General features: G+C 48.9%; 1 protein-coding gene across 1 annotated transcript in view; it reads right to left on the bottom strand.

Annotated features, from left to right (window-relative positions):
- The window catches only part of LOC117430938 (protein mono-ADP-ribosyltransferase PARP4-like), a 136,463-nt gene that overhangs the window by 82,157 nt on the left and 28,009 nt on the right, over window positions 1-26,297 (bottom strand). Inside the window, exon 22 of the mRNA XM_034903272.2 lies at window positions 20,749-20,841. Within this exon, the coding sequence (XP_034759163.2) occupies window positions 20,749-20,841 (93 nt within the window). The remainder of the gene's footprint in view (window positions 1-20,748; window positions 20,842-26,297) is intronic.

Raw genomic sequence — 26,297 nt, 5'->3', positions numbered from 1 at the left:
TGCCAGGGACACTTTGGCGAGCAGCTGGGACCCCACGAGGGGTCGCTGGGGCTTGTGCACGCGCTGGGAAGGTGCCAGGGAGCATTTTGGCGAGCCGTTGGGACCTCGTGCGGGGTCTCTGGGGCCTGTGCTCGCGCTGGGCAGGTGCCAGGGACTGTTTTGCTTGCCGCTGGGACCCTGCACGGGTTAGCTGGGCCCAGTGCCCGTGCTGGTGAGGTGCCAGGGACCGTTTGGCGTGCAGCTGGGACCCCATGCGGGATCGCTGGGGATTGTGCGTGCGCTGGGGAGGTTCCAGGGACCATTTGGCGAGCCTCTAGGACCCAGTTCGTGGTCGCTGGGCCTTGTGCGCGTGTTGGGGAGGTGCCAGGGACGATTTGGCGATCTTTTGTGTCCCCGTGTGGGGTCGATAGTGTCTGTGCATGCTCTGGGGAGGTGTCAGGGACAGTTTGGCGCGCCGCTGGGACTCCGCGCGGGGTCGCTGGGCACCATGCGCGTGCTGGGGAGGTGCCAGACACCGTTTGGAGTGCCGCTGGAACCTCGCGCATTGTCGCTGGGCCCTGTGCGCATGTTGGGGAAATGCCAGGGACCGTTTGGCATGCTGCTGGGACCCCGTGTGGGTTCGCTGGGCCCCGTGCGTGTGCTGGGGAGGTGCCAGGAATCATTTGGCGAACCGCTTGGACCCCGCGCGGGGTCGCTGGGTTCCGTGCGCGTGTTGGGGAGGTGCCAGGGACTGTTTGGCGAGCCGCTGGGATCCTGCGCGGGGTTGCTGGGGCCCTGTGCACGCTAGGGGAGGTGCCAGGGACCATTTTGCAAGATGTTGGGACCGCGTGCGGTCGCTGGGCCCAGTGCGTGCACTGGGGATGTGCCAGGGACATTTTGGCGAGCCGCTGGGACCACGCGTGGGGTCGCTGGGCCCTGTGCTCTTTTGCGGAGGGGCCAGGGACCATTTGGCGAGCTGCTTGGATCCCGCACTGGGTCTCTGGGACCCGTGCGTGCGCTGGGGAGGTGGCAGGGAGCATGTGGCGAGCTGCTTGGACCCCGCGCAAAGTCGCTGGGGTCCGTGCGCACGCTGGGGATGTGCCAGGGACCATTTGCGAGCCGCTGGGTCCCCACGCGTGGTTGCTGGGCCCTGTGCGTGCAATGGGTAGGTGCCAAAGACCTTTTGGCGAGTCGCTAGGACCCCACACGGGTTTGCTGGGCCCTGTGCGCTCGCTGGGAGGTGCCAGGGACCGTGTGACGAGTTGGTGGGACCTCGTGCGGGGTCGCTGGGGCCCATCTGCGTGCTTTGGAGGCACCAGGGATGGTTTGGTGATCCGCTGTGTCCCCGCGTAGGGTCGCTAGTGTCCGTGCGCGTGCTGGGGAGGCGCCAGGGACGGTTTGGCGAGCCATTGGGACTCCACGTGGGGTCGCTGGTGCACGTGTGCGCGCTGGGGAGGTACCAGGGACTATTTGGCGAGCCGCAGGGACCCCGCACAGGGTCGCTGGGGCCCGTGCGCATGCTGGGGAGGTGTGAGGGACCATTTGGTGAGCCGCTGGTACCCTGCGCAGGGTCGTTGGGCCCAGTACGCGTCCTGGGGAGGTGCCAGGAACTTTTTGGCGAGCCGCTAGGATCCAGTTCGTGGTCGCTGGCCCTTGTGCACGTGCTGGGGAGGTGCCAGGGACCATTTGGCGATCTGCTGTGTCCCCGTGTGGCGTCGCTAGTGTCTGTGCGTGCTCTGGGGAGGTGTCAGGGAGAGTTTGGCACCGCTGGGACTCCGCGCGGGGTCGCTGGGCACCATGCGCGTGCTGGGGAGGTGCCAGACACCGTTTGGAGTGCCGCTGGAAGCTTGCGCGTTGTGCGCATGTTGGGGAAATGCCAGGGACCGTTTGGCATGCTGCTGGGACCCCGCGTGGGTTCGCTGGGCCTTGTGTGCATGCTGGGGAGGTGCAAGGGACCATTTGGCGAGCCGCTGGGACCCTGCACAGGTTCGCTGGGGCCCGTGTGCGACCTGGGAATGTGCCAGGGACCGTTTGGCGTGCCGCTGAGACCCCGCGTGGGGTCGCTGGGCCCAGTGCGCGTGCTGGGGAGGTGCAACGGACCATTTGGCGAGCAGCTGGGACCCTGTGTGGGTTCGCTGGGGCACGTGCGCGAGCTGGGGAGGCGCCAGGGTCGGTTTGGCCAGCCGTTGGGACCTCGTGTGGGGTCGCTGGTGCACATGCACGCGCTGGGGAGGTGCAAGGGAGTATTTGGCGAGCCGCTGGGTCCCCGCGCGGGTTTGCTGGGGCCCATGCGTGTGCTGATGAGGTGCCAGGGAACGTTTGGCGTGCCGCTGGTGCCCCGTGCGGGGTCGCTGGGCCCAGTGCTCGTGCTGCGAAGGTGCCAAGGACTGTTTTCCGAGCCGCTGAGTCCAAGTGCGGAGTCGCTGCGGCCCGTGCGCGCGCTGGGGAGGTATCAGGGACTGTTTGGCGAGCCGCTGTAACCCCGCGCGTGGTCGCTGATGCCCGTGCCCGTACTGGGGATGTGCCATTGAGCATTTGGCGAGCCGCTGGGACCTCGCCTGGGTTCGCTGGGTACCGTGCGTGCGCTGGGGAAATGCCAGGGACCATTTGGCGTGCAGCTGGGACGTCGCGTGAGATCGCTGGGCCCAGTGCACACGCCGGGGAGGTGCCAGGGAAATTTTGGTGAGCCGCTGGGACCCCACGCGGGGTCGCTGGGGCTTGTGCACGCACTGGGGAGGTGTCAGGGTTCATTTGTCGAGTCACTAGGACCAAGCTCGGGGTCGCTCGGCCCTGTGCTCTTTTGCGGAGGGGCCAGGGACCATTTGGCGAGCTGCTTGGATCCTGCACTGGGTCTCTGGGACCCGTGCGTGCGCTGGGGAGGTGGCAGGGAGCATTTGGCGAGCTGCTTGGATCCCGCGCAAAGTCGCTGGGGTCCGTGCGCGAGCTGGGGATGTGCCAGGGACCATTAGACGAGCCGCTGGGACCCCGTCTGGGGTCGCTGGGCCCCGTGCGCTCGCTGGGGAGTGGCCATGGACCATATGGTGAGCTGCTGGGACCCCGTGCGAAGTTGCTGGGGCCAGTGCGCGCGCTGCGGATGTGCCAGGGACCATTTGCGAGCCGCTGGGACACCGCGCATGGTCGCTGGGCCCAGTGCGCGTGCTGGGGAGGTGCCAGGGAATATTTGGCGAACCGCTCATACCCCGCGTGTGGTCGCTGGGCCCAGTGCGCGCTGGGGAGGTGCCAGGGACCATTTGGCAAGACGCTGGGACCTCGCGCGAAGTCGCTGGGGCCCTTGCGCTTGCTGGGGAGGTGCCAGGGACCGTTTGACGTGCCGCTGGGACCCCGCGCTGGTTAGCAGGGCCCAGTGCCCCTGCTGGGGAGGTGCCAGGGACCATTCGGCTAGCTGCTCGGACCCCGCGCGGGGTCTCTGGGGCCCGTGCTCGCGCTGAGGACGTGCCAGGGACCATTAGGCGAGCCGCTGGGACCCCGCCTGGGGTCGCTGGGCCCCGTGCGCTCGCTGGGAAGGTGCCATGGACCATATGGCGAGCCGCTGGGACCCCGTGCGAAGTTGCTGGGGCCCGGGCGCGCGTTGCGGATGTGCCAGGGATCATTTGCGAGCCGCGGGGACCCCGCACATGGTCGCTGGGCCCAGTGCGCGTGCTGGGGAGCTGCCAGGGACATTTTGGCGAGCCGCTGGGACCCCACGCGGAGTCGCTGGGGAGGTGACAGGGATAGTTTGGCGAGCCGCTAGGACCCCGCCTGGGGTCGCTAGGCCCAGTGCGCGTGCTGGGGAGGGGCCAGGGACAATTTGGCGAGCCACTGGGACCCCACGCGTGGTCGTGGGAGCCAATGTGCGTGCTGGGAATGTGCCAGGGACCGTTTGGCGTGCCGCTGAGACCCCGCGTGGGGTCGCTGGGCCCAGTGCGCGTGCTGGGGAGGTGCAACGGACCATTTGGCGAGCAGCTGGGACCCTGTGTGGGTTCGCTGGGGCACGAGCGCGAGCTGGGGAGGCGCCAGGGTCGGTTTGGCCAGCCGCTGGGACCTCGTCTGGGTTCGCTGGGCCCAGTGCACACGCCGGGGAGGTGCCAGGGAAATTTTGGTGAGCCGCTGGGACCCCACGCGGGGTCGCTGGGGCTTGTGCACCCACTGGGGAGGTGTCAGGGTTCATTTGTCGAGTCACTAGGACCAAGCTCGGGGTCGCTGGGCCCTGTGCTCTTTTGCTGAGGGGCCAGGGACCATTTGGCGAGCTGCTTGGATCCCGCACTGGGTCTCTGGGACCCGTGCGTGCGCTGGGGAGGTGGCAGGGAGCATTTGGCGAGCTGCTTGGATCCCGCGCAAAGTCGCTGGGGTCCGTGCGCGAGCTGGGGATGTGCCAGGGACCATTTGCGAGCCGCTGGGTCCCCACGCGTGGTTGCTGGGCCCTGTCCGTGCACTGGGTAGATGCCAGTGACCATTTGGCGAGCTGCTGGGACCACACGCTGTGTCTCTGGGGCCCATGCGTTTGCTGGGGAGGTGACAGTTACCATTTGGCCAGCCGTTGGGACCTCGTGTGGGGTCGCTGGTGCACATGCGCGCGCTGGGGAGGTGCCAGGGAGTATTTGGCGAGCCGCTGGGTCCCCGCGTGGGTTTGCTGGGGCCCATGCGTGTGCTGATGAGGTGCCAGGGAACGTTTGGCGAGCCTCAGGGACCATGCACGGGGTCGCTGGGTCCCGTGCGTGTGCTGGGGAGGTGCCAGGGACCGTTTGGCATGCCGCTGGTGCCCCATGCGGGGTCACTGGGCCCAGTGCTCGTGCTGCGAAGGTGCCAAGGACTGTTTTCCGAGCCGCTGAGTCCAAGTGCGGGGTCGCTGCGGCCCGTGCGCGCGCTGGGGAGGTATCAGGGACTGTTTGGCGAGCCGCTGTAACCCCGCGCGTGGTCGCTGATGCCCGTGCCCGTACTGGGGATGTGCCATTGAGCATTTGGCGAGCCGCTGGGACCTCGCCTGGGTTCGCTGGGTACCGTGCGTGCGCTGGGGAACTGCCAGGGACCATTTGGCGTGCAGCTGGGACGTCGCGTGAGATCGCTGGGCCCAGTGCACACGCCGGGGAGGTGCCAGGGAAATTTTGGTGAGCCGCTGGGACCCCACGCGGGGTCGCTGGGGCTTGTGCACGCACTGGGGAGGTGTCAGGGTTCATTTGTCGAGTCACTAGGACCAAGCTCGGGGTCGCTGGGCCCTGTGCTCTTTTGCGGAGGGGCCAGGGACCATTTGGCGAGCTGCTTGGATCCCGCACTGGGTCTCTGGGACCCGTGCGTGCGCTGGGGAGGTGGCAGGGAGCATTTGGCGAGCTGCTTGGATCCCGCGCAAAGTCGCTGGGGTCCGTGCGCGAGCTGGGGATGTGCCAGGGACCATTTGCGAGCCGCTGGGTCCCCACGCGTGGTTGCTGGGCCCTGTCCGTGTACTGGGTAGATGCCAGCGACCATTTGGCGAGCTGCTGGGACCACACGCTGTGTCTCTGGGGCCCATGCGTTTGCTGGAGAGGTGCAAGTTACCATTTGGCAAGTCACTGGGAACCTGCACGGGGTCGGTGGGCCACGTGTGCACGCTGGGGAGGTGCCAGGGACCATTTGGCGAGCCGCTGGGACCTCATGTGCGGTCGTTGGACAAAGTGCGCACGCTGGGAAGGTACCAGGGACCATTTGACGAGCCGCAAGGACCCTGCACGGGGTCGCTGGAGCCCGTGAGCATGCTGGGGAGATGCCAGTGACCGTTTGGCGATTCGCTGGGAACCCGCACGGGGTTTGCTGGCCCCGTGCGCGTGCTGGGGAGGTGCCAGGGACCGTTTGGCGTGCCGCTGGGGCCTTGCGCGGGGTTGCTGGGGCCCGTGCGCGTGTCGGTGAAGTGCCAGGGACGGTTTGGCGAGCCGTTGGGACTCCACGTGGGGTCGCTGGTGCACGTCCGCGCGCTGGTGAGGGGCCAGGGACCATTTCGCGAGCCGCTGGAACCCTGCACGGGTTAGCTGGGCCCAGTGCCCGTGCTGGTGAGGTGCCAGGGACCGTTTGGCGTGCAGCTGGGACCCCACGCGGGATCACTGGGGATTGTGCGTGCGCTGGGGAGGTTCCAGGGACCAATTGGAGAGCCGCTGGTCATGATACTCAATCATAGCTATGGTCATGTTGCTGAATCGTGGCTATGGTCATGTAACTGAATCGTGGCTATGGTCATGTTATTCAACTGTGGCTACAGTCATGTTACTGAATCGTGGCTATGGTTATGTCAATGAATCGTGGCTATGGTCATTTCAATGTTTCGTGGCTATGGTAATGTTGCTCAAACGTGGCTATGGTCATGTTACTGAATCGTGGATATGGGCATGTTGCTGAATCGTGGATATGGTCATGTCAATGAATCGTGGCTATGGTCATGTCAATGCATCGTGGCAATGGTCATGTTGCTCAACCGTGGCTATGGTCATGTTACTGAATCGTGTCTATGGTCATGTTGCTGAATTGTGGCTATTGTCATGTTACTCAACCGTGGATACGGTCATGTTACTCCATCGTGGCTATGGTCATGTTACTCAATCGTAGCTAATGTCATGTTACTCAACCGTGGCTATGGTCATGTCAGTGAATTGTGGCTATGGTCATGTTACTGAATCGTGACTATGGTCATGTTATTGAATCGTGGCAATGGTCATGTTACTCAACCGTGCCTATGGTCATGTTATTCAACTGTCGCTACAGTCATGTTACTGAATCGTGGCTATGGTTATGTCAATGAATCGTGGCTATGGTCATTTCAATGTTTCGTGGCTATGGTCATGTTGCTCAAACGTGGCTATGGTCATGTTACTGAATCGTGGATATGGGCATGTTGCTGAATCGTGGATATGGTCATGTCAATGAATTGTGGCTATGGTCATGTCAATGCATCGTGGCAATGGTCATGTTGCTCAACCGTGGCTATGGTCATGTTATTGAATCGTGGCTATGGTCATGTTACTCAACCGTGCCTATGGTCATGTTATTCAACTGTGGCTACAGTCATGTTACTGAATCGTGGCTATGGTTATGTCAATGAATCGTGGCTATGGTCATTTCAATGTATCGTGGCTATGGTCATGTTGCTCAAACGTGGCTATGGTCATGTTACTGAATCGTGGCTATAGTCATGTTACTGAATCATGGCTATGGTCATGATACTCAATCGTGGCTATGGTCATGACACTCAATCATAGCTATGGTCATGTTGCTGAATCGTGGCTATGGTCATGTTGCTGAATCGTGGCTATGGTCATGTTACTGAATCGTGGCTATGGTCATGTTATTGAATCGTGGCTATGTTCATGTTACTCAACAGTGCCTATAGTCATGTTATTCAACTGTGGCAACAGTAATGTTAATGAATCGTGGCTATGGTCAGGTCAATGAATCGTGGCTATGGTCATCTCAATGTATCGTGCCTATGGTCATGTTACTCAATCGTGGCTATGGTCATGTTGCTCAACCGTGGCTATGGTCATGTTACTGAATCGTAGTTATGGTCATGTTACTCAACCGTGGCTATGGTCATGTTATTGAATCGTGGCTATGGTCATGTTACTCAACCGTGGCTATGGTCATGTTACTCAATCATGGCTAGGGTAATGTTACTCAACTGTGGCTATGGTCATATCAGTGAATTGTGGTTATGTTCATGTTACTCCGCCGTGGCTTTGGTCATGTCACTGAATCGTGACTATGGTCGTGTCGCTGAATCGTGGCTATGGTCATGTTGCTCAACCGTGGATATGGTCATGTTACTGAATTGTAGCTATGGTCATGTTACTCAACTGTGGCTATGGTCATGTTGCTCAATCGTGGCTATGGTCATGTTACTCAACTGTGGCTATGGTCATGTTGCTCATTCATGGCTAGGGCAATGTTACTCAACTGTGGCTATGGTCATATCAGTGAATTGTGGCTATGGTCATGTTATTGAATCGTGGTTATGGTCAAGTTACTGAATCGTGGCTATGGTCATGGTACTGAATCGTGGCTATGGTCATGTTACTGAATCGTGGCTATGGCCATGATACTCAATCGTGGCTATGGTCATGTTGCTCAACCGTGGCTATGGTCATGTGACTGAATCGTGGCTATAGTCATGTTACTGAATCGTGGCTATGGTCATGTTACTGAATCGTGGCTATGGCCATGATACTCAATCGTGACTATGGCCATGATACTCAATCGTGGCTATGGTCATGTTGCTCAATCGTGGCTATGGTCATGTTGCTCATTCATGGCTAGGGCAATGTTACTCAACTGTGGCTATGGTCATATCAGTGAATTGTGGCTATGGTCATGTTATTGAATCGTGGCTATGGTCATGTTGCTCAATTGTGGCTATGGTCATGACACTCAATCATAGCTATGGTCATGTTGCTGAATCGTGGCTATGGTCATGTTACTGAATCGTGGCTATGGTCATGATACTCAATCGTGGCTATGGTCATGATACTCAATCATAGCTATGGTCATGATGCTGAATCGTGGCGATGGTCATGTAACTGAATCGTGGCTATGGTCATGTTACTCAATCGTAGCTAATGTCATGTTACTCAACCTTGGCTATGGCCATGTCAGTGAATTGTGGCTATGGTCATGTTACTGAATCGTGGCTATGGTAATGTTATTGAATCGTGGCTATGTTCATGTTACTCAACCATGCCTATGTTCATGTTATTCAACTGTGGCTACAGTCATGTTACTGAATCGTGGCTATGGTTATGTCAATGAATCGTGGCTATGGTCATTTCAATGTATCGTGGCTATGGTCATGTTGCTCAAACGTGGCTATGGTCATGTGACTGAATCGTGGCTATGGTCATGTGACTGAATCGTGGCTATGGTCATGATACTCAATCGTGGCTATGGTCATGACACTCAATCATAGCTATGGTCATGTTGCTGAATCGTGGCTATGGTCATGTTGCTGAATCGTGGCTATGGTCATGTTACTGAATCGTGGCTATGGTCATGTTACTGAATCGTGGCTATGGTCATGATACTTAATCGTGGCTATGGTCATGTTGCTCAATCGTGGCTATGGTCATGACACTCAATCATAGCTATGGTCATGTTGCTGAATCGTGGCTATGGTCATGTGACTGAATCGTGGCTATAGTCATGTTACTGAATCGTGGCTATGGTCATGATACTCAATCGTGGCTATGGTCATGATACTCAATCATAGCTATGGTCATGTTGCTGAATCGTGGCTATGGTCATGTAACTGAATCGTGGCTATGGTCATGTTACTCAATCGCGGCTATGGTCATGTTACTCAATCGTAGCTAATGTCATGTTACTCAACCGTGGCTATGGTCATGTCAGTGAATTGTGGCTATGGTCATGTTACTGAATCGTGGCTATGGTCATGTTATTGAATCGTGGCTATGGTCATGTTACTCAACCGTGCCTATGGTCATATTATTCAACTGTGGCTACAGTCATGTTACTGAATCGTGGCTATGGTTATGTCAATGAATCGTGGCTATGGTCATTTCAATGTATCGTGGCTATGGTCATGTTACTCAATCGTGGCTATGGTCATGTTGCTCAAACGTGGCTATGGTCATGTTACTGAATCGTGGCTATAGTCATATTGCTGAATCGTGGATATGGTCAAGTCAATGAATCGTGGCTATGGTCATGTCAATGCATCGTGGCAATGGTCATGTTGCTCAACCGTGGCTATGGTCATGTTACTGAATCGTGTCTATGGTCATGTTGCTGAATCGTGGCTATTGTCATGTTACTCAACCGTGGATATACACACAAATGCACACAGGGGCGGCGCACATTGCCACAACATGTTACTGAATCATGGCTATGGTCATCATACTCAATCGTGGCTATGGTCATGTTGCTCAACCGTGGCTATGGTCATGTTACTGAATCGTGGCTATGGTCATGACACTCAATCGTGGCTATGGTCATGTTGCTCAACCGTGGCTATGGTCATGTGACTGAATCGTAGCTATGGTCATGTTGCTGAATCGTGGCTATGGTCATGTTACTGAATCTTGGCTATGGTCATGTTACTCAATCGTGGTTATGGTCATGTTACTCAATCGTGGCTAATGTCATGTTACTCAACCGTGGCTTTGGTCATGTCAGTAAATTGTAGCTATGGTCATGTTACTGAATCGTGGCTATGGTCATGTCGCTGAATCGTGGCTATGGTCATGTTACTGAATCGTGGCTATGGTCATGTTATTGAGTCCTGACTGTGGTCATGTTACTCAACCGTGGCAATGGTCATGTTACTGAATCATGGCTATGGTCATGCTGCTGAATTGTCGCTATGGTCATGTTACTGAATCATGGCTACGATCATGTCAATGAATCATGGCTATGGTCATGTCAGTGAATCGTGGCTATGGTCATGTCAGTGAATCGTGGCTATGGTCATGTCAGTGAATCGTGGCTATGGTCATGTCAGTGAATCGTGGCTATGGTCATGTCAGTGAATCGTGGCTATCGTCATGTCGCTGAATCGTGGCTATGGACATGTTACTGAATCGTGGCTATGGTCATGTTATTGAATCGTGACTGTGGTCATGTTACTCAACCGTGGCTATGGTCATGTGACTGAATCGTGGCGATGGTCATGATACTCAATCGTGGCTATGGTCATGTTGCTCAACCGTGGCTATGGTCATGTGACTGAATCGTGGCTATAGTCATGTTACTGAATCATGGCTATGGTCATGATACTCAATCGTGGCTATGGTCATGATACTCAATCATAGCTATGGTCATGTTGCTGAATCGTGGCTATGGTCATGTTATTGAATCGTGACTGTGGTCATGTTACTCAACCATGGCTTTGGTCATGTCAGTGAATCGTAGTTATGGTCATGTTACTCAACCGTGGCTATGGTCATGTTGCTCAATAGTGGCTATGGTCCTGTTACTCAACCGTGGCTATGGTCATGTTGCTCAATCATGGCTAGGGTAATGTTAATCAACTGTGGCTATGGTCATATCAGTGAAATGTGGTTATGGTCATGTTACTCAGCCGTGGCTTTGGTCATGTCACTGAATCGTGACTATGGTAGTGTCGCTGAATCGTGGCTATGGTCATGTTGCTCAACCGTGGCTATGGTCATGTTGCTCAATCGTGGCTATGGTCATGTTGCTCATTCATGGCTATGGTAATGTTACTCAACTGTGGCTAGTAACACATAACACACGAATGCACACAGGGGCGGAGCATATTGCCACATCATGTTACTGAATCATGGCTATGGTCATCATACTCAATCGTGGCTATGGTCATGTTGCTCAACCGTGGCTATGGTCATGTGACTGAATCGTGGCTATGGTCATGTTGCTGAATCGTGGCTATGGTCATGTTACTGAATCTTGGCTATGGTCATGTTACTCAATCGTGGTTATGGTCATGTTACTCAATCGTGGCTAATGTCATGTTACTCAACCGTGGCTATGGTCATGTCAGTGAATTGTAGCTATGGTCATGTTACTGAATCGTGGCTATGGTCATGTCGCTGAATCGTGGCTATGGTCATGTTACTGAATCGTGGCTATGGTCATGTTACTCAACCGTGGCAATGGTCATGTTACTGAATCGTGGCTATGGTCATGCTGCTGAATTGTCGCTATGGTCATGTTACTGAATCATGGCTATGGTCATGTTATTGAGTCCTGACTGTGGTCAAGTTACTCAACCGTGGTAATGGTCATGTTACTGAATCGTGGCTATGGTCATGCTGCTGAATTGTCGCTATGGTCATGTTACTGAATCATGGCTACGGTCATGTCAATGAATCGTGGCTATGGTCATGTCAGTGAATCGTGGCTATGGTCATGTCAGTGAATCGTGGCTATGGTCATGTCAGTGAATCGTGGCTATGGTCATGTCAGTGAATCGTGGCTATGGTCATGTCGCTGAATCGTGGCTATGGACATGTTACTGAATCGTGGCTATGGTCATGATACTCAATCGTGACTGTGGTCATGTTACTCAACCATGGCTATGGTCATGTGACTGAATCGTGGCTATGGTCATGATACTCAATCGTGGCTATGGTCATGTTGCTCAACCGTGGCTATGGTCATGTGACTGAATCGTGGCTATAGTCATGTTACTGAATCGTGGCTATGGTCATGATACTCAATCATGGCTATGGTCATGATACTCAATCATAGATATGGTCATGTTGCTGAATCGTGGCTATGGTCATGTTATTGAATCGTGACTGTGGTCATGTTACTCAACCATGGCTTTGGTCATGTCAGTGAATCGTGGCTATGGTCGTGTCGCTGAATCGTGGCTATGGTCATGTTGCTCAACCGTGGCTATGGTCATGTTACTGAATCATAGTTATGGTCATGTTACTCAACCGTGGCTATGGTCATGTTGCTCAATAGTGGCTATGGTCCTGTTACTCAACCATGGCTATGGTCATGTTGCTCATTCATGGCTATGGTAATGTTACTCAACTGTGGCTATGGTCATATCAGTGAATTGTGGCTATGGTCATGTTATTGAATCGTGGTTATGGTCATGTTGCTCAACCGTGGCTATGGTCATGTTACTGAATCGTAGTTATGGTCATGTTACTCAACCGTGGCTATGGTCATGTTGCTCAATAGTGGCTATGGTCCTGTTACTCAACCGTGGCTATGGTCATGTTGCTCAATCATGGCTAGGGTAATGTTAATCAACTGTGGCTATGGTCATATCAGTGAATTGTGGTTATGGTCATGTTACTCAGCCGTGGCTTTGGTCATGTCACTGAATCGTGACTATGGTCGTGTCGCTGAATCGTGGCTATGGTCATGTTGCTCAACCGTGGCTATGGTCATGTTACTGAATTGTAGCTATGGTCATGTTACTCAACTGTGGCTATGGTCATGTTGCTCAATCGTGGCTATGGTCATGTTACTCAACCGTGGCTATGGTCATGTTGCTCATTCATGGCTATGGTAATGTTACTCAACTGTGGCTATGGTCATATCAGTGAATTGTGGCTATGGTCATGTTATTGAATCGTGGCTATGGTCATGTTACTGAATCATGGCTATGGCCATGATACTCAATTGTGGCTATGGTCATGTTGCTCAACCGTGGCTATGGTCATGTGACTGAATCGTGGCTATAGTCATGTTACTGAATCGTGGCTATGGTCATGATACTCAATCGTGGCTATGGTCATGATACTCAATCATAGCTATGGTCATGTTGCTGAATCGTGGCTATGGTCATGTAACTGAATCGTGGCTATGGTCATGTTACTCAATCGTGGCTATGGTCATGTTACTCAATCGTAGCTAATGTCATGTTACTCAACCATGGCTATGGTCATGTCAGTGAATTGTGGCTATGGTCATGGTACTGAATCGTGGCTATGGTCATGTTATTGAATCGTGGCTATGGTCATGTTACTCAACCGTGCCTATGGTCATGTTATTCAACTGTGGCTACAGTCATGTTACTGAATTGTGGCTATGGTTATGTCAATGAATCGTGGCTATGGTCATTTCAATGTATCGTGGCTATTGTCATGTTACTCAATCGTGGCTATGGTCATGTTGCTCAAACGTGGCTATGGTAATGTTACTGAATCATGGAAATGGGCATGTTGCTGAATCGTGGATATGGTCATGTCAATGAATCGTGGCTATGGTCATGTCAATGCATTGTGGCAATGGTCATGTTGCTCAACCGTGGCTATGGTCATGTTATTGAATCGTGTCTATGGTCATGTTGCTGAATCGTGGCTATTGTCATGTTACTCAACCGTGGATATGGTCATGTTACTCAACCGTGGCTTTGGTCATGTTACTGAATCACGGCTATGGTCATGTTACTCATTCGTGGCTATGGTCATATTACTGAATAGTGGCTATGGTCATGTTATTGAACCGTGGCTATGTTCATGTTACTCAACCGTGCCTATAGTCATGTTATTCAACTGTGGCTACAGTCATGTTAATGAATCGTGGCTATGGTCATTTCAATGTATCGTGGCTATTGTCATGTTACTCAATCGTGGCTATGGTCATGTTGCTCAAACGTGGCTATGGTCATGTTACTGAATCGTGGATATGGGCATGTTGCTGAATCGTGGATATGGTCATGTCAATGAATCGTGGCTATGGTCATGTCAATGCATCGTGGCAATGGTCATGTTGCTCAACCGTGGTTATGGTCATGTTATTGAATTGTGGCTATGGTCATGTTGCTAAATCGTGGCTATGGTCTTCTTACACAACCATGGCTATGGTCATGTTACTTAACCTTGGCTATGGTCATGTCAGTAAATCGTGGCTATGGTCAGGTCAATGAATCGTGGCTATGGTCAGGTCAATGAATCGTGGCTATGGTCATCTCAATGTATCGTGCCTATGGTCATGTTACTCAACCGTGGCTATGGTCATGTTGCTCAATCATGGCTAGGGTAATGTTAATCAACTGTGGCTATGGTCATATCAGTGAATTGTGGTTATGGTCATGTTACTCAGCCGTGGCTTTGGTCATGTCACTGAATCGTGACTATGGTCGTGTCGCTGAATCGTGGCTATGGTCATGTTGCTCAACCGTGGCTATGGTCATGTTACTGAATTGTAGCTATGGTCATGTTACTCAACTGTGGCTATGGTCATGTTGCTCAATCGTGGCTATGGTCATGTTACTCAACCGTGGCTATGGTCATGTTGCTCATTCATGGCTATGGTAATGTTACTCAACTGTGGCTATGGCCATATCAGTGAATTGTGGCTATGGTCATGTTATTGAATCGTGGTTATGGTCATGTTGCTCAACCGTGGCTATGGTCATGTTACTGAATCGTAGTTATGGTCATGTTACTCAACCGTGGCTATGGTCATGTTGCTCAATAGTGGCTATGGTCCTGTTACTCAACCGTGGCTATGGTCATGTTGCTCAATCATGGCTAGGGTAATGTTAATCAACTGTGGCTATGGTCATATCAGTGAATTGTGGTTATGGTCATGTTACTCAGCCGTGGCTTTGGTCATGTCACTGAATCGTGACTATGGTCGTGTCGCTGAATCGTGGCTATGGTCATGTTGCTCAACCGTGGCTATGGTCATGTTACTGAATTGTAGCTATGGTCATGTTACTCAACTGTGGCTATGGTCATGTTGCTCAATCATGGCTATGGTCATGTTACTCAACCGTGGCTATGGTCATGTTGCTCATTCATGGCTATGGTAATGTTACTCAACTGTGGCTATGGTCATATCAGTGAATTGTGGCTATGGTCATGTTATTGAATCGTGGCTATGGTCATGTTACTGAATCATGGCTATGGCCATGATACTCAATTGTGGCTATGGTCATGTTGCTCAAACGTGGCTATGGTCATGTGACTGAATCGTGGCTATAGTCATGTTACTGAATCGTGGCTATGGTCATGATACTCAATCGTGGCTATGGTCATGATACTCAATCATAGCTATGGTCATGTTGCTGAATCGTGGCTATGGTCATGTAACTGAATCGTGGCTATGGTCATGTTACTCAATCGTGGCTATGGTCATGTTACTCAATCGTAGCTAATGTCATGTTACTCAACCGTGGCTATGGTCATGTCAGTGAATTGTGGCTATGGTCATGGTACTGATTCGTGGCTATGGTCATGTTATTGAATCATGGCTATGGTCATGTTACTCAACCGTGCCTATGGTCATGTTATTCAACTGTGGCTACAGTCATGTTACTGAATTGTGGCTATGGTTATGTCAATGAATCGTGGCTATTGTCATTTCAATGTATCGTGGCTATTGTCATGTTACTCAATCGTGGCTATGGTCATGTTGCTCAAACGTGGCTATGGTAATGTTACTGAATCATGGATATGGGCATGTTGCTGAATCGTGGATATGGTCATGTCAATGAATCGTGGCTATGGTCATGTCAATGCATCGTGGCAATGGTCATGTTGCTCAACCGTGGCTATGGTCATGTTATTGAATCGTGTCTATGGTCATGTTGCTGAATCGTGGCTATTGTCATGTTACTCAACCGTGGATATGGTCATGTTACTCAACCGTGGCTTTGGTCATGTTACTGAATCACGGCTATGGTCATGTTACTCATTCGTGGCTATGGTCATATTACTGAATAGTGGCTATGGTCATGTTATTGAACCGTGGCTCTGTTCATGTTACTCAACCGTGCCTATGGTCATGTTATTCAACTGTGGCTACAGTCATGTTACTGAATTGTGGCTATGGTTATGTCAATGAATCGTGGCTATGGTCATTTCAATGTATCGTGGCTATTGTCATGTTACTCAATCGTGGCTATGGTCATGTTGCTCAAACGTGGCTATGGTCATGTTACTGAATCGTGGATATGGGCATGTTGCTGAATCGTGGATATGGTCATGTCAATGAATCGTGGCTATGGTCATGTCAATGCATAGTGGCAATGGTCATGTTGCTCAACCGTGGTTATGGTCATGTTATTGAATCGTGGCTATGGTCATGTTGCTAAATCGTGGCTATGGTCTTCTTACACAACCATGGCTATGGTCATGTTACTTAACCTTGGCTATGGTCATGTCAGTGAATCGTGGCTATGGTCAGGTCAATGAATCGTGGCTATGGTCATCTCAATGTATCGTGCCTATGGTCATGTTACTCAACCGTGGCTATGGTCATGTTACTGAATCGTGGCTATGGTCATGTTGCTAAATCGTGGCTATGGTCTTCTTACACAACCATGGCTATGGTAATGTTACTTAACCTTGGCTATGGTCATGTCAGTGAATCGTGGCTATGGTCATGTTACTGAATCGTGGCTATGGTCATGTTATTGAGTCCTGACTGTGGTCATCTTACTCAACCGTGGCTATGGTCATGTTACTGAATCGTGGCTACGGTCATGCTGCTGAATTGTCGCTATGGTCATGTTACTGAATCATGGCTATGGTCATGTCAATGAATCGTGGCTATAGTCATGTCAGTGAATCGTGGCTATGCTCGTGTCAGTGAATCGTGGCTATTGTCTTGTCGCTGAATCGTGGCTATGGTCATGTTACTGAATCGTGGCTATGGTCATGTGTCACAAAGACGGCCGTAGTGGGTGGCGTCAGACCAGAAAGGAATACACAGACGGTGGTGATGAGAAGCTGAGTGCAAATGGCAGCACTCAGCGTTTATTAAGAAAGTAAAATGGTTAAACAGACAGAACAGAAAACAGGACACAGCACTTGAGGCCAAAATAAATAGACGAACAAAAATGGACTAAAACAGTAAACAGACAGACAAACGGTGAGTGAAGCAAAACAAACTTTTCTGTCTTTCTTTCTTTCTTTCTTTCTTTCTTTCTTTCTTTCTTTCTTTCTCCTCTCTCTCTCTCCCGTTCTCCACTCACGAACACCCAACCCACGAGTGAGTCAAACGTGCATCTATATATACTGTTGTGCTGGGATTCAATTACTAATTAATTATTCACTTGAATCCCAGCACGTGAATTAATTACGTGCAACCCCGTGCTCACATATTACATTTTAAGCAGCACGTGAAGTGATTTGTGCCCCTCTCGTGCCTAAATACAAATCTACATTTTTAAATACACATGAAACACAGACCTGTTTATATCCTGTGTACCAATGACTATACACTAACATTTACACACGAGGCATACAACACATAACACACAAATGCACACAGGGGCGGAGCATATTGCCACATCATGTTACTGAATCATGGCTATGGTCATCATACTCAATCGTGGCTATGGTCATGTTGCTCAACCGTGGCTAAGGTCATGTGACTGAATCGTGGCTATGGTCATGTTACTGAATCGTGGCTATGGTCATGACACTCAATCGTGGCTATGGTCATGTTGCTCAACCGTGGCTATGGTCATGTGACTGAATCGTAGCTATGGTCATGTTGCTGAATCGTGGCTATGGTCATGTTACTGAATCTTGGCTATGGTCATGTTACTCAATCGTGGTTATGGTCATGTTACTCAATCGTGGCTAATGTCATGTTACTCAACCGTGGCTATGGTCATGTCAGTGAATTGTAGCTATGGTCATGTTACTGAATCGTGGCTATGGTCATGTCGCTGAATCGTGGCTATGGTCATGTTACTGAATCGTGGCTATGGTCATGTTATTGAGTCCTGACTGTGGTCATGTTACTCAACCGTGGCAATGGTCATGTCAATGAATCGCGGCTATGGTCATGTCAGTGAATCGTGGCTATGGTCATGTCAGTGAATCGTGGCTATGGTCATGTCAGTGAATCGTGGCTATCGTCATATCGCTGAATCGTGGCTATGGACATGTTACTGAATCGTGGCTATGGTCATGTTATTGAGTCCTGACTGTGGTCATGTTACTCAACCGTGGCAATGGTCATGTTACTGAATTGTGGCTATGGTCATGCTGCTGAATTGTCGCTATGGTCATGTTACTGAATCATGGCTATGGTCATGTCAATGAATCGTGGCTATGGTCATGTCAGTGAATCGTGGCTATGGTCATGTCAGTGAATCGTGGCTATGGTCATGTCGCTGAATCGTGGCTATGGACATGTTACTGAATCGTGGCTATGGTCATGTTATTGAATCGTGACTGTGGTCATGTTACTCAACCGTGGCTTTGGTCATGTCAGTGAATCGTGGCTATGGTCGTGTCGCTGAATCATGGCTATGGTCATGTTGCTCAGCCGTGGCTATGGTCATGTTACTGAATCGTAGTTATGGTCATGTCACTCAACCGTGGCTATGGTCATGTTGCTCAATAGTGGCTATGGTCATGTTACTCAACCGTGGCTATGGACATGTTGCTCAATCATGGCTAGGGTAATGTTACTCAACTGTGGCTATGGTCATATCAGTGAATTGTGGTTATGGTCATGTTACTGAATTGTGGCTATGGTCATGTTACTGAATCGTGGCTATGGTCATGTTACTGTATCATGGCTATGGTCATGTTACTGAATCGTGGCTATTGTCATGATACTGAATCGTGGCTATGGTCATGTTGCTCAACCGTGGCTATGGTCGTGTCAGTGAATCATGGCTAATGTCATGTTACTCAACCGTGGCTATGGTCATGTCAGTGAATTGTGGCTATGGTCATGTTACTGAATCGTGGCTATGGTCATGTTACTGAATCGTGGCTATGGTCATGTTACTCAACCGTGCCTATGGTCATGTTATTCAACTGTGGCTACAGTCATGTTACTGAATCGTGGCTATGGTCATGTCAATGTATCGTGGCTATGGTCATGTTACTCAATCGTGGCTATGGTCATGTTGCTCAACCGTTGCTATGGTCATGTTACTGAATCGTGGCTATGGGCATGTTGCTGAATCGTGGTTATGGTCATGTCAATGAATCGTGGCTATAGTCGTGTCAATGAATCGTGGCTATGGTCACGTTACTCAGTCATGGCTATGGTCATGTTATTGAATCGTGACTGTGGTCATGTTACTCAACCATGGCTATGGTCATGTCAGTGAATCGGGGCTATGGTCGTATCTCTGAATCGTGGCTATGGTCATGTTGCTCAACCGTGGCTATGGTCATGTCAGTGAATTGTGGCTATGGTCATGTTGTTACTGAATCGTGGCTATGGTCATGTTACTGAATCGTGGATATGGGCATGTTGCTGAATCGTGGATATGGTCATGTCAATGAATCGTGGCTATGGTCATGTCAATGCATCGTGGCAATGGTCATGTTGCTCAACCGTGGCTATGGTCATGTTACTGAATCGTGTCTATGGTCATGTCAGTGAATCGTGGCTATGGTCGTGTCTCTGAATCGTGGCTATGGTCATGTTACTGAATCGTGGCTATGGTCATGTTACTCAACCATGCCTATGGTCATGTTATTCAACTGTGGCTACAGTCATGTTACTGAATCGTGGCTATGGTCATGTTACTCAATCGTGGCTATGGGCATGTTGCTGAATCGTGGTTATGGTCATGTCAATGAATCGTGGCTATGGTCACGTTACTCAGTCATGGCTATGGTCATGTTATTGAATCGTGACTGTGGTCATGTTACTCAACCATGGCTATGGTCATGTCAGTGAATCGTGGCTATGGTCGTGTCTCTGAATCGTGGCTATGGTCATGTTGCTCAACCGTGGCTATGGTCATGTTGCTGAATCGTAGCTATGGTCATGTTACTCAACCGTGGCTATGGTCATGTTGCTCAATATTGGCTATGGTCATGTTACTCAACCGTGGCTATGGTCATGTTGCTCAATCATGGGTAGGGTAATGTTACTCAACCGTGGCTATGGTCATGTTGCTCAATCATGGGTAGGGTAATGTTACTCAACTGTGGGTATGGTCATATCAGTGAAGTGTTTCATTTAAAGTATTTATCCTCAAGAAAATCTTAAAGAATTGGTAACCGGATTAGGTATACTCTTATTTCTATGTACAATTGCTTTTTCTAAAGAATTTTTCTTCAATTCTTCTGGTGCAACAAGAAGAAAAGTATAAGTTGTCAGTATCAGTTGTACAGATGAAGCGAGACATACTGATGTATATACTTCCAGAGGGGCAGAGATACAACCTGATTCACTGTATTACTGGTGCTAAATAAATCCTTGCCAAATGTCATTATAATGGAATCAACTATATAAACTGAATATAAAAATGTGAGTATGTAAGTATGTGACATATGTACTCGCAGGTATGTTTTCTACTGCTGGGTGCTACCCTAAGGAACTCTCTAACAAGTGCCATTAGATTCTAGATAAATCCATTACTGTGCCTTTAGTCTTCTGGAGCTCGGTGGTTGAAACCATTGTTTGAATCTCCTGATTGCTGACCACACCAGACAGAGTGGCCCAGTGGGAGAACTTCTTTCAAACAGTACATTTAAGGTTTATATAGAAATCACAATCAGCCTGACTTTCAAAAGGGGCAGAGGGAAAAACAGATCGTAAAACACCTTTGCGACTCCAGATAAAAGTTGCAAAATGTATTTAGTCATTTAGTTATTTTAATGTAGTCAGTGCAGACGCAATGGAATTTTAGGCTTTGCGCTTTTTTGAAGATACATTCGCATTACCGCTTGTTAAGCAACAGAAATTCATAATTGGTTCTGTTTTTCAAATAACACCTTATTTTAAAAAGGTGTAAAACACCAAAATACACTCTGTAATTGAGACACGCCCCCCTCTCGTGTCTTGAACTGCGATCGCTGACAGGGCTACCAAGCTGTAATCTACAATGGAGAATATTGAAGCACTTCCAATTCTTCAACTGCAGCACGAGAGGGAAGGGATGAGGAAAAAACGTCCCTACACTAAACCCAGAATATTTTGTCCCCATCAGACATTTCTAGATCTAACTCTAAAACAAGTTATGCGTAGATACAGATTGGATATAGGCACTATAACAGAGCTGTGTGATCTGCTTAAGTTTGATTTAGAAATCACAAACAGCCCGCAGTCACGCCATACCTGTACCTGTAAAGGTTACTTCATTTTCATGCAACGGGTGCTATCCAGACAACAGCTGGGGACAGATCAGGCAAAATACTGACTGATGTCACAGATGCACTTTTCTGTAGGGCAAGGGTATATACTACTTCCAGTTGGGGATGTGGAACTAAATAAAACCAAACACAAACATTATCAGTTGTATGGCTTCCCAAACGTGCTCGGTGTAATGATTGCACACATGTTGCAATATCCCCAGATTCAAGGAATGAAAACATCATCATTGTTTACCTGTGCAAGTTTTATGTGATGCTCAATGTATTATCATGGATGCAGTTGCCAAGTACCCTGGCTCATGCCACGACTCATTTATCATGGAGAACAGTGCCTTGTTCAGAAAACTCAACCAGAGGCTTATAAGTGGAGGTTGGCAGATGCTTTTATCCAAAGCCAATTAGAGACTAAAGGGTGCATCACAACTTTAGGTCCCAAAATCTTTTTTGGACTTCTTTTTGACCTTTTTATGGAACAGGTTGCATTTATTTTTTCAGTTACATCCTTCCATATTTTAAATTTAGCAGTGGCTCTGGACCTTTTGCAGACCTGCCAACCTTGACATTTTTTTTTGAGTAGCGGACATTCCGGGGGGGGGGGGGGGGGCGTCCGAGGGCTTCCCCCCAGGTTTTAGGATATAAAACAGCTAAATGCTACACTCTTGTGAGTTTTGAGTATGAATTTTTCAGTAAATAAAAAATTAATGAGATTAGCTATGATTGTTTCAGTTTAAATTTAATTGTGTTTACCTTAGTATAGATGAAACCTTTTTAATTTATACCAACTGAATTATTTCAAGTACAGAAAATAGCCATTTTTGTGGTATGTTTGTATTTTATTTACTGTCAAAACATAACAAATTGAAATGTATAAGCTTCTAAAAACAGAGAAACAAAGCACTTTCAAAAAAGGAACTTGTAAATAGTCACTGAATCAGCACCAAATGTAATAGCTATCCACAAAGTGAGTTGTTTGGAACAGAAAGGAATCCAACAGGTCAAACTGCACTTTCAGATCTTGAATGTTTAGCTTCATAGGTGGCTGATTTGGCTTTCCTGAGCAAGGTGTCACTAAAGGTCATGACATCATGACTTTGTGCGTTACCAGTGAACTTAGCATTCTGTGCTCAGGCTGGCTCTGTGTTGGGTTTTGTTTTTTACAGTCAGCATTACTGTGGAAGATGCCCAAAATGCCTAGCGCAGTAACATTACAGTAATGCCCGATTCTTTCTTCTGGACAGAAATATAAAGTTTCCTTCTACAGGAATCCTGCTGATCCACACAGGAGGGTAAAATGGATTTCAGCGATTAAAAGAGAATAAAAAAACTGAAAAAGACTGGACCCATTCATTTGTAGTGAGCGCTTCATAAAAAGTTAATATCAGTAAGCATATATTGATAGTTCTGATATTACGTTATTATTAGTAGTCCTATTTAAGGCCTAATGGCCCGACTACACCGACTGCCCAGTGGCGGCCGGAGAAAAAATTCAATTTAGCACCCCTAAAATAGGGGTGCCAACAAGAACTAGGCCTTAACTAATAAAATGAAAAGACCAGAAAAAAGGACTGTAAATTAAATAAGCAAAACGAAAGGGGAGGTGGTACAGAGCACGCCCCCTAGAGCCCACTGGTCGACAAAAGTAGCCATGTCGCCAGCGGACTCCGCGTGGGCGTGCTCTAAATTAATCCGTGAACGGACGAGGGCCCTGAACATGGCCCCACAGTCAAAGAGACCCTCCCCGATCATCTTACGCTTCCTGGTCTTGTAGATGGCCAGTTTAGCAAGAGCCAGGAGCAGATTCACGAGGAGGTCCCTCTTCTTGGTGGAGCCACGAACAGGGTGCCCAAAAATGAGGAGGGTGGGTGAAAAGTGCAGCCAGAACTGCAGCAACAGATTCCTCAGCAGCAGGAAAAATGGCTGCAGCCTGGCGCAAATAAAATAAATGTGGCTTACCGACTCGGACTGACCGCAGAAAGGGCATGCGGCGTCCGAGTCGGTAAAGTGATGCAGGATCTCTCCTGACGCGAGCGCTCCGTGCAGGACCCTCCATCCCAAGTCCCCAGCTCCCCTGGAGACCAGCGGGGAGTACAGGGCCTCCCACTGGGGACCGATGCCCTCTGGTGGTCGGAGGGTCTCCCGCCAAGCGGTGTCTCGGCGGGAGACGAGGGCGAGGAAGTGGAGGGTGTAGTAGTAGTATTACGTCCCACTTTAACACGCTTACTTATATGGCCGTTTTTTTCATAAATATTTAGCTATACAGTTAAACAGCATTACACTTATGCGGTCAGTGATTCTCAGACCGTACATAAAAATTTTTTTTTACCGTTAACAAAATCCATAATGCTACATTAATGATCTTACTGAATGTCAACATAAAAGCACAAACCAGCCGTTTCTGACTTGTTTAAAGCACAATGAAACGGCATTTATCTACAATGTAATTGTACGCTACTTGCAAAGTAAACAGAAGCCTTACCTTAACCCACATTAATAATGTTAATGCTGTGCTCATTTTTATAAAATCGAATTGTACTGACATCCCTGTATGGTAACAGGCATTTGTGAAAAACGGGACAACGAGCCAAAAACAGAATATTAAAGTTAAATATTGTACTACATTATTATAATAAATGTTTGTACTTAAGCCGGGCTTACACTGCACGACTTTTGCAATCGGGAGACGCAGCGCCACTCACACTAACCGATTGAGCTACGATTTCTCACTGTAGATCGGGGATTGCAAGCTACACACACTACACGAGACATCTTGTCGCGGACTGCGCCTATTTTCATTGCAGAATCGTAGACATCATTCGGGAGAATCATGGACTCAAGCGAGGAGGCGATCGCTGTTGTCTGTGCATTGTTTTGCACAGAAAAAAAGAAGAAAACGTGTACTATGTGTGTAATAGGACCGTGGATATTGCTAATTTCATGCAAATTCCTGCATGCAAACTTACACTTCAGGGCCATAGACTGCACACATGTTCAATATTGCGATAAAAAACGTTTATAACAGTTATAACATTATAGCAATGTCAATATTTATTTCCTTGACGTCTGTGCTCTGAACCAACGCAAGTCGAGGTGTATCCAAATATATAAAATCTAATCTGTTTAAAAAGCGCAACACTCGCCCGTAGTACAAAATATTTATTAGATTAAAAGATTGGCGTGGGAGATTGGCCGTCAAGCGATCTTCATCAGAATACCAAATTCTGATGAATAATTTGAAGACTTTTAAACTAATAAATATTTTGTACTACGAGCGAGTGTTGCGCTTTTGAACAGACTAGAATACAACTTTAATAGTAGGCTACTGCAAGTTTGTCATAGGTTTAAATATGCAACAACATAATCTACATTCTCTCTATTTCTCACACACACAGACCCCTCCTCGTATTTTGATTAAATGAGCAATACAAGCATACAGTAGGGGTTTGAAAGGGATACCGAATATGAATGACTGTAGAAACTGATTGCCATGAGAGCACACACTACCACACACAGTATCTGCTTCGGCGTTAATAAGTTATAACAGTTATTTACTTACCAGGTACCTGAAGTTGCAAGCAATTTCCCTCCATCTTTGTTCCTTCAATGCGCGATCATGACAGGAAATGTCACTTATGTCAAAGAGACAAGGGTGTTCCGGCCACATCTCCACCATCCTTTCCTCAATTTCGAGGCTCCACACCTTGCGGGGCACAACCTTTCTCTTCGTCGCCACTGTTGCTAGCTTGTCCTATTGGCTATTGGCAGGATTCGTCAATAAATCGGCCCGTAGCCCCTCACACATTTCACAAACTGCTTTGTCGAGGACTAAAGTTTTCTGACATGTTAGAAATTTGTCGGGATGTCGTAAGAGCGTCGGGAGATCGCAGAAGCCATTATCGGGGCATCGTAGACCCTCTCACACTTACAGACAATTTTGTCCCCGACAACCTCATTTTGTCCCAGATTTTAAGAAATTAGTCGCCGACTCCTCAGCTTGTCGGCGATCAGCAAAAATCGTGCAGTGTAAGCCCGGCTTTACTCCCTCGCCATTTTTGTAAAATCCTCATTCAGCTGTATTTTCTTTTCATGCGATGCAGTTATCTAAACCGAGCACGTTTTTTTTATTTTTTTTTAACGCAAGTGGGTTTTTTCCCCAGACAAAAATGAATGCATAACTAATGCATTAATTAAAAAACAACGGTACCGTAGCCAGTTTGAAATAAATAATTTCCTCACAAGTCACAGTACTTCACACTCCCTCCAATGTGTCCGAAACTGGCAGTTGAAACACAAGCGAGTCAGCTCAACAAAGCCTGATAGGCTACAGCAGAATGTCAGTGATTATACAAAGAAACTGGGTGGTAGGAATTTCTGTCAGTCAACTCACGAAAACTTTTTTTTTTTTTTTTTTTAAACGGAGGTTGGATCGTCAACTAAACTCAAAAGGTGATTGGTTATTCTATCACGTAACTAAACTCAAAACCTGATTATTTAATCTATCTTGCCTTGCCCTAAAGCCGGCCCTGACGTTAGATGCAACACTTTCTCGAACTACAAGCAACATCATAGACGATGAGCGAAATATGGATTACGTATTATTGCATATCATCTCTGATAAAAGCGTACCCACGTATTACCAACTCAAAATGCGTAGCGTAGCGGAGGTTAGCAGGTCTGCTTTTGCCAAAAAGAACAGTTTGATGTGCTAAAATATCAATCGAGCAAAAGCTCAACTTGGGTGGCTAAGAATGTATTTCTCTTCTCTTTTTTCCCAATTGTTGTGACTGCATGTGCTCTGCCTCGTTTTCCAGTTAAATG

Source organism: Acipenser ruthenus, chromosome 26 (genome assembly GCF_902713425.1).
Source record: "Acipenser ruthenus chromosome 26, fAciRut3.2 maternal haplotype, whole genome shotgun sequence".
Lineage (NCBI taxonomy): Eukaryota > Metazoa > Chordata > Actinopteri > Acipenseriformes > Acipenseridae > Acipenser > Acipenser ruthenus.
The sequence above is the reverse complement of the archived record's forward strand: the minus strand, read 5'-3'. Positions and strand labels throughout refer to the sequence as shown.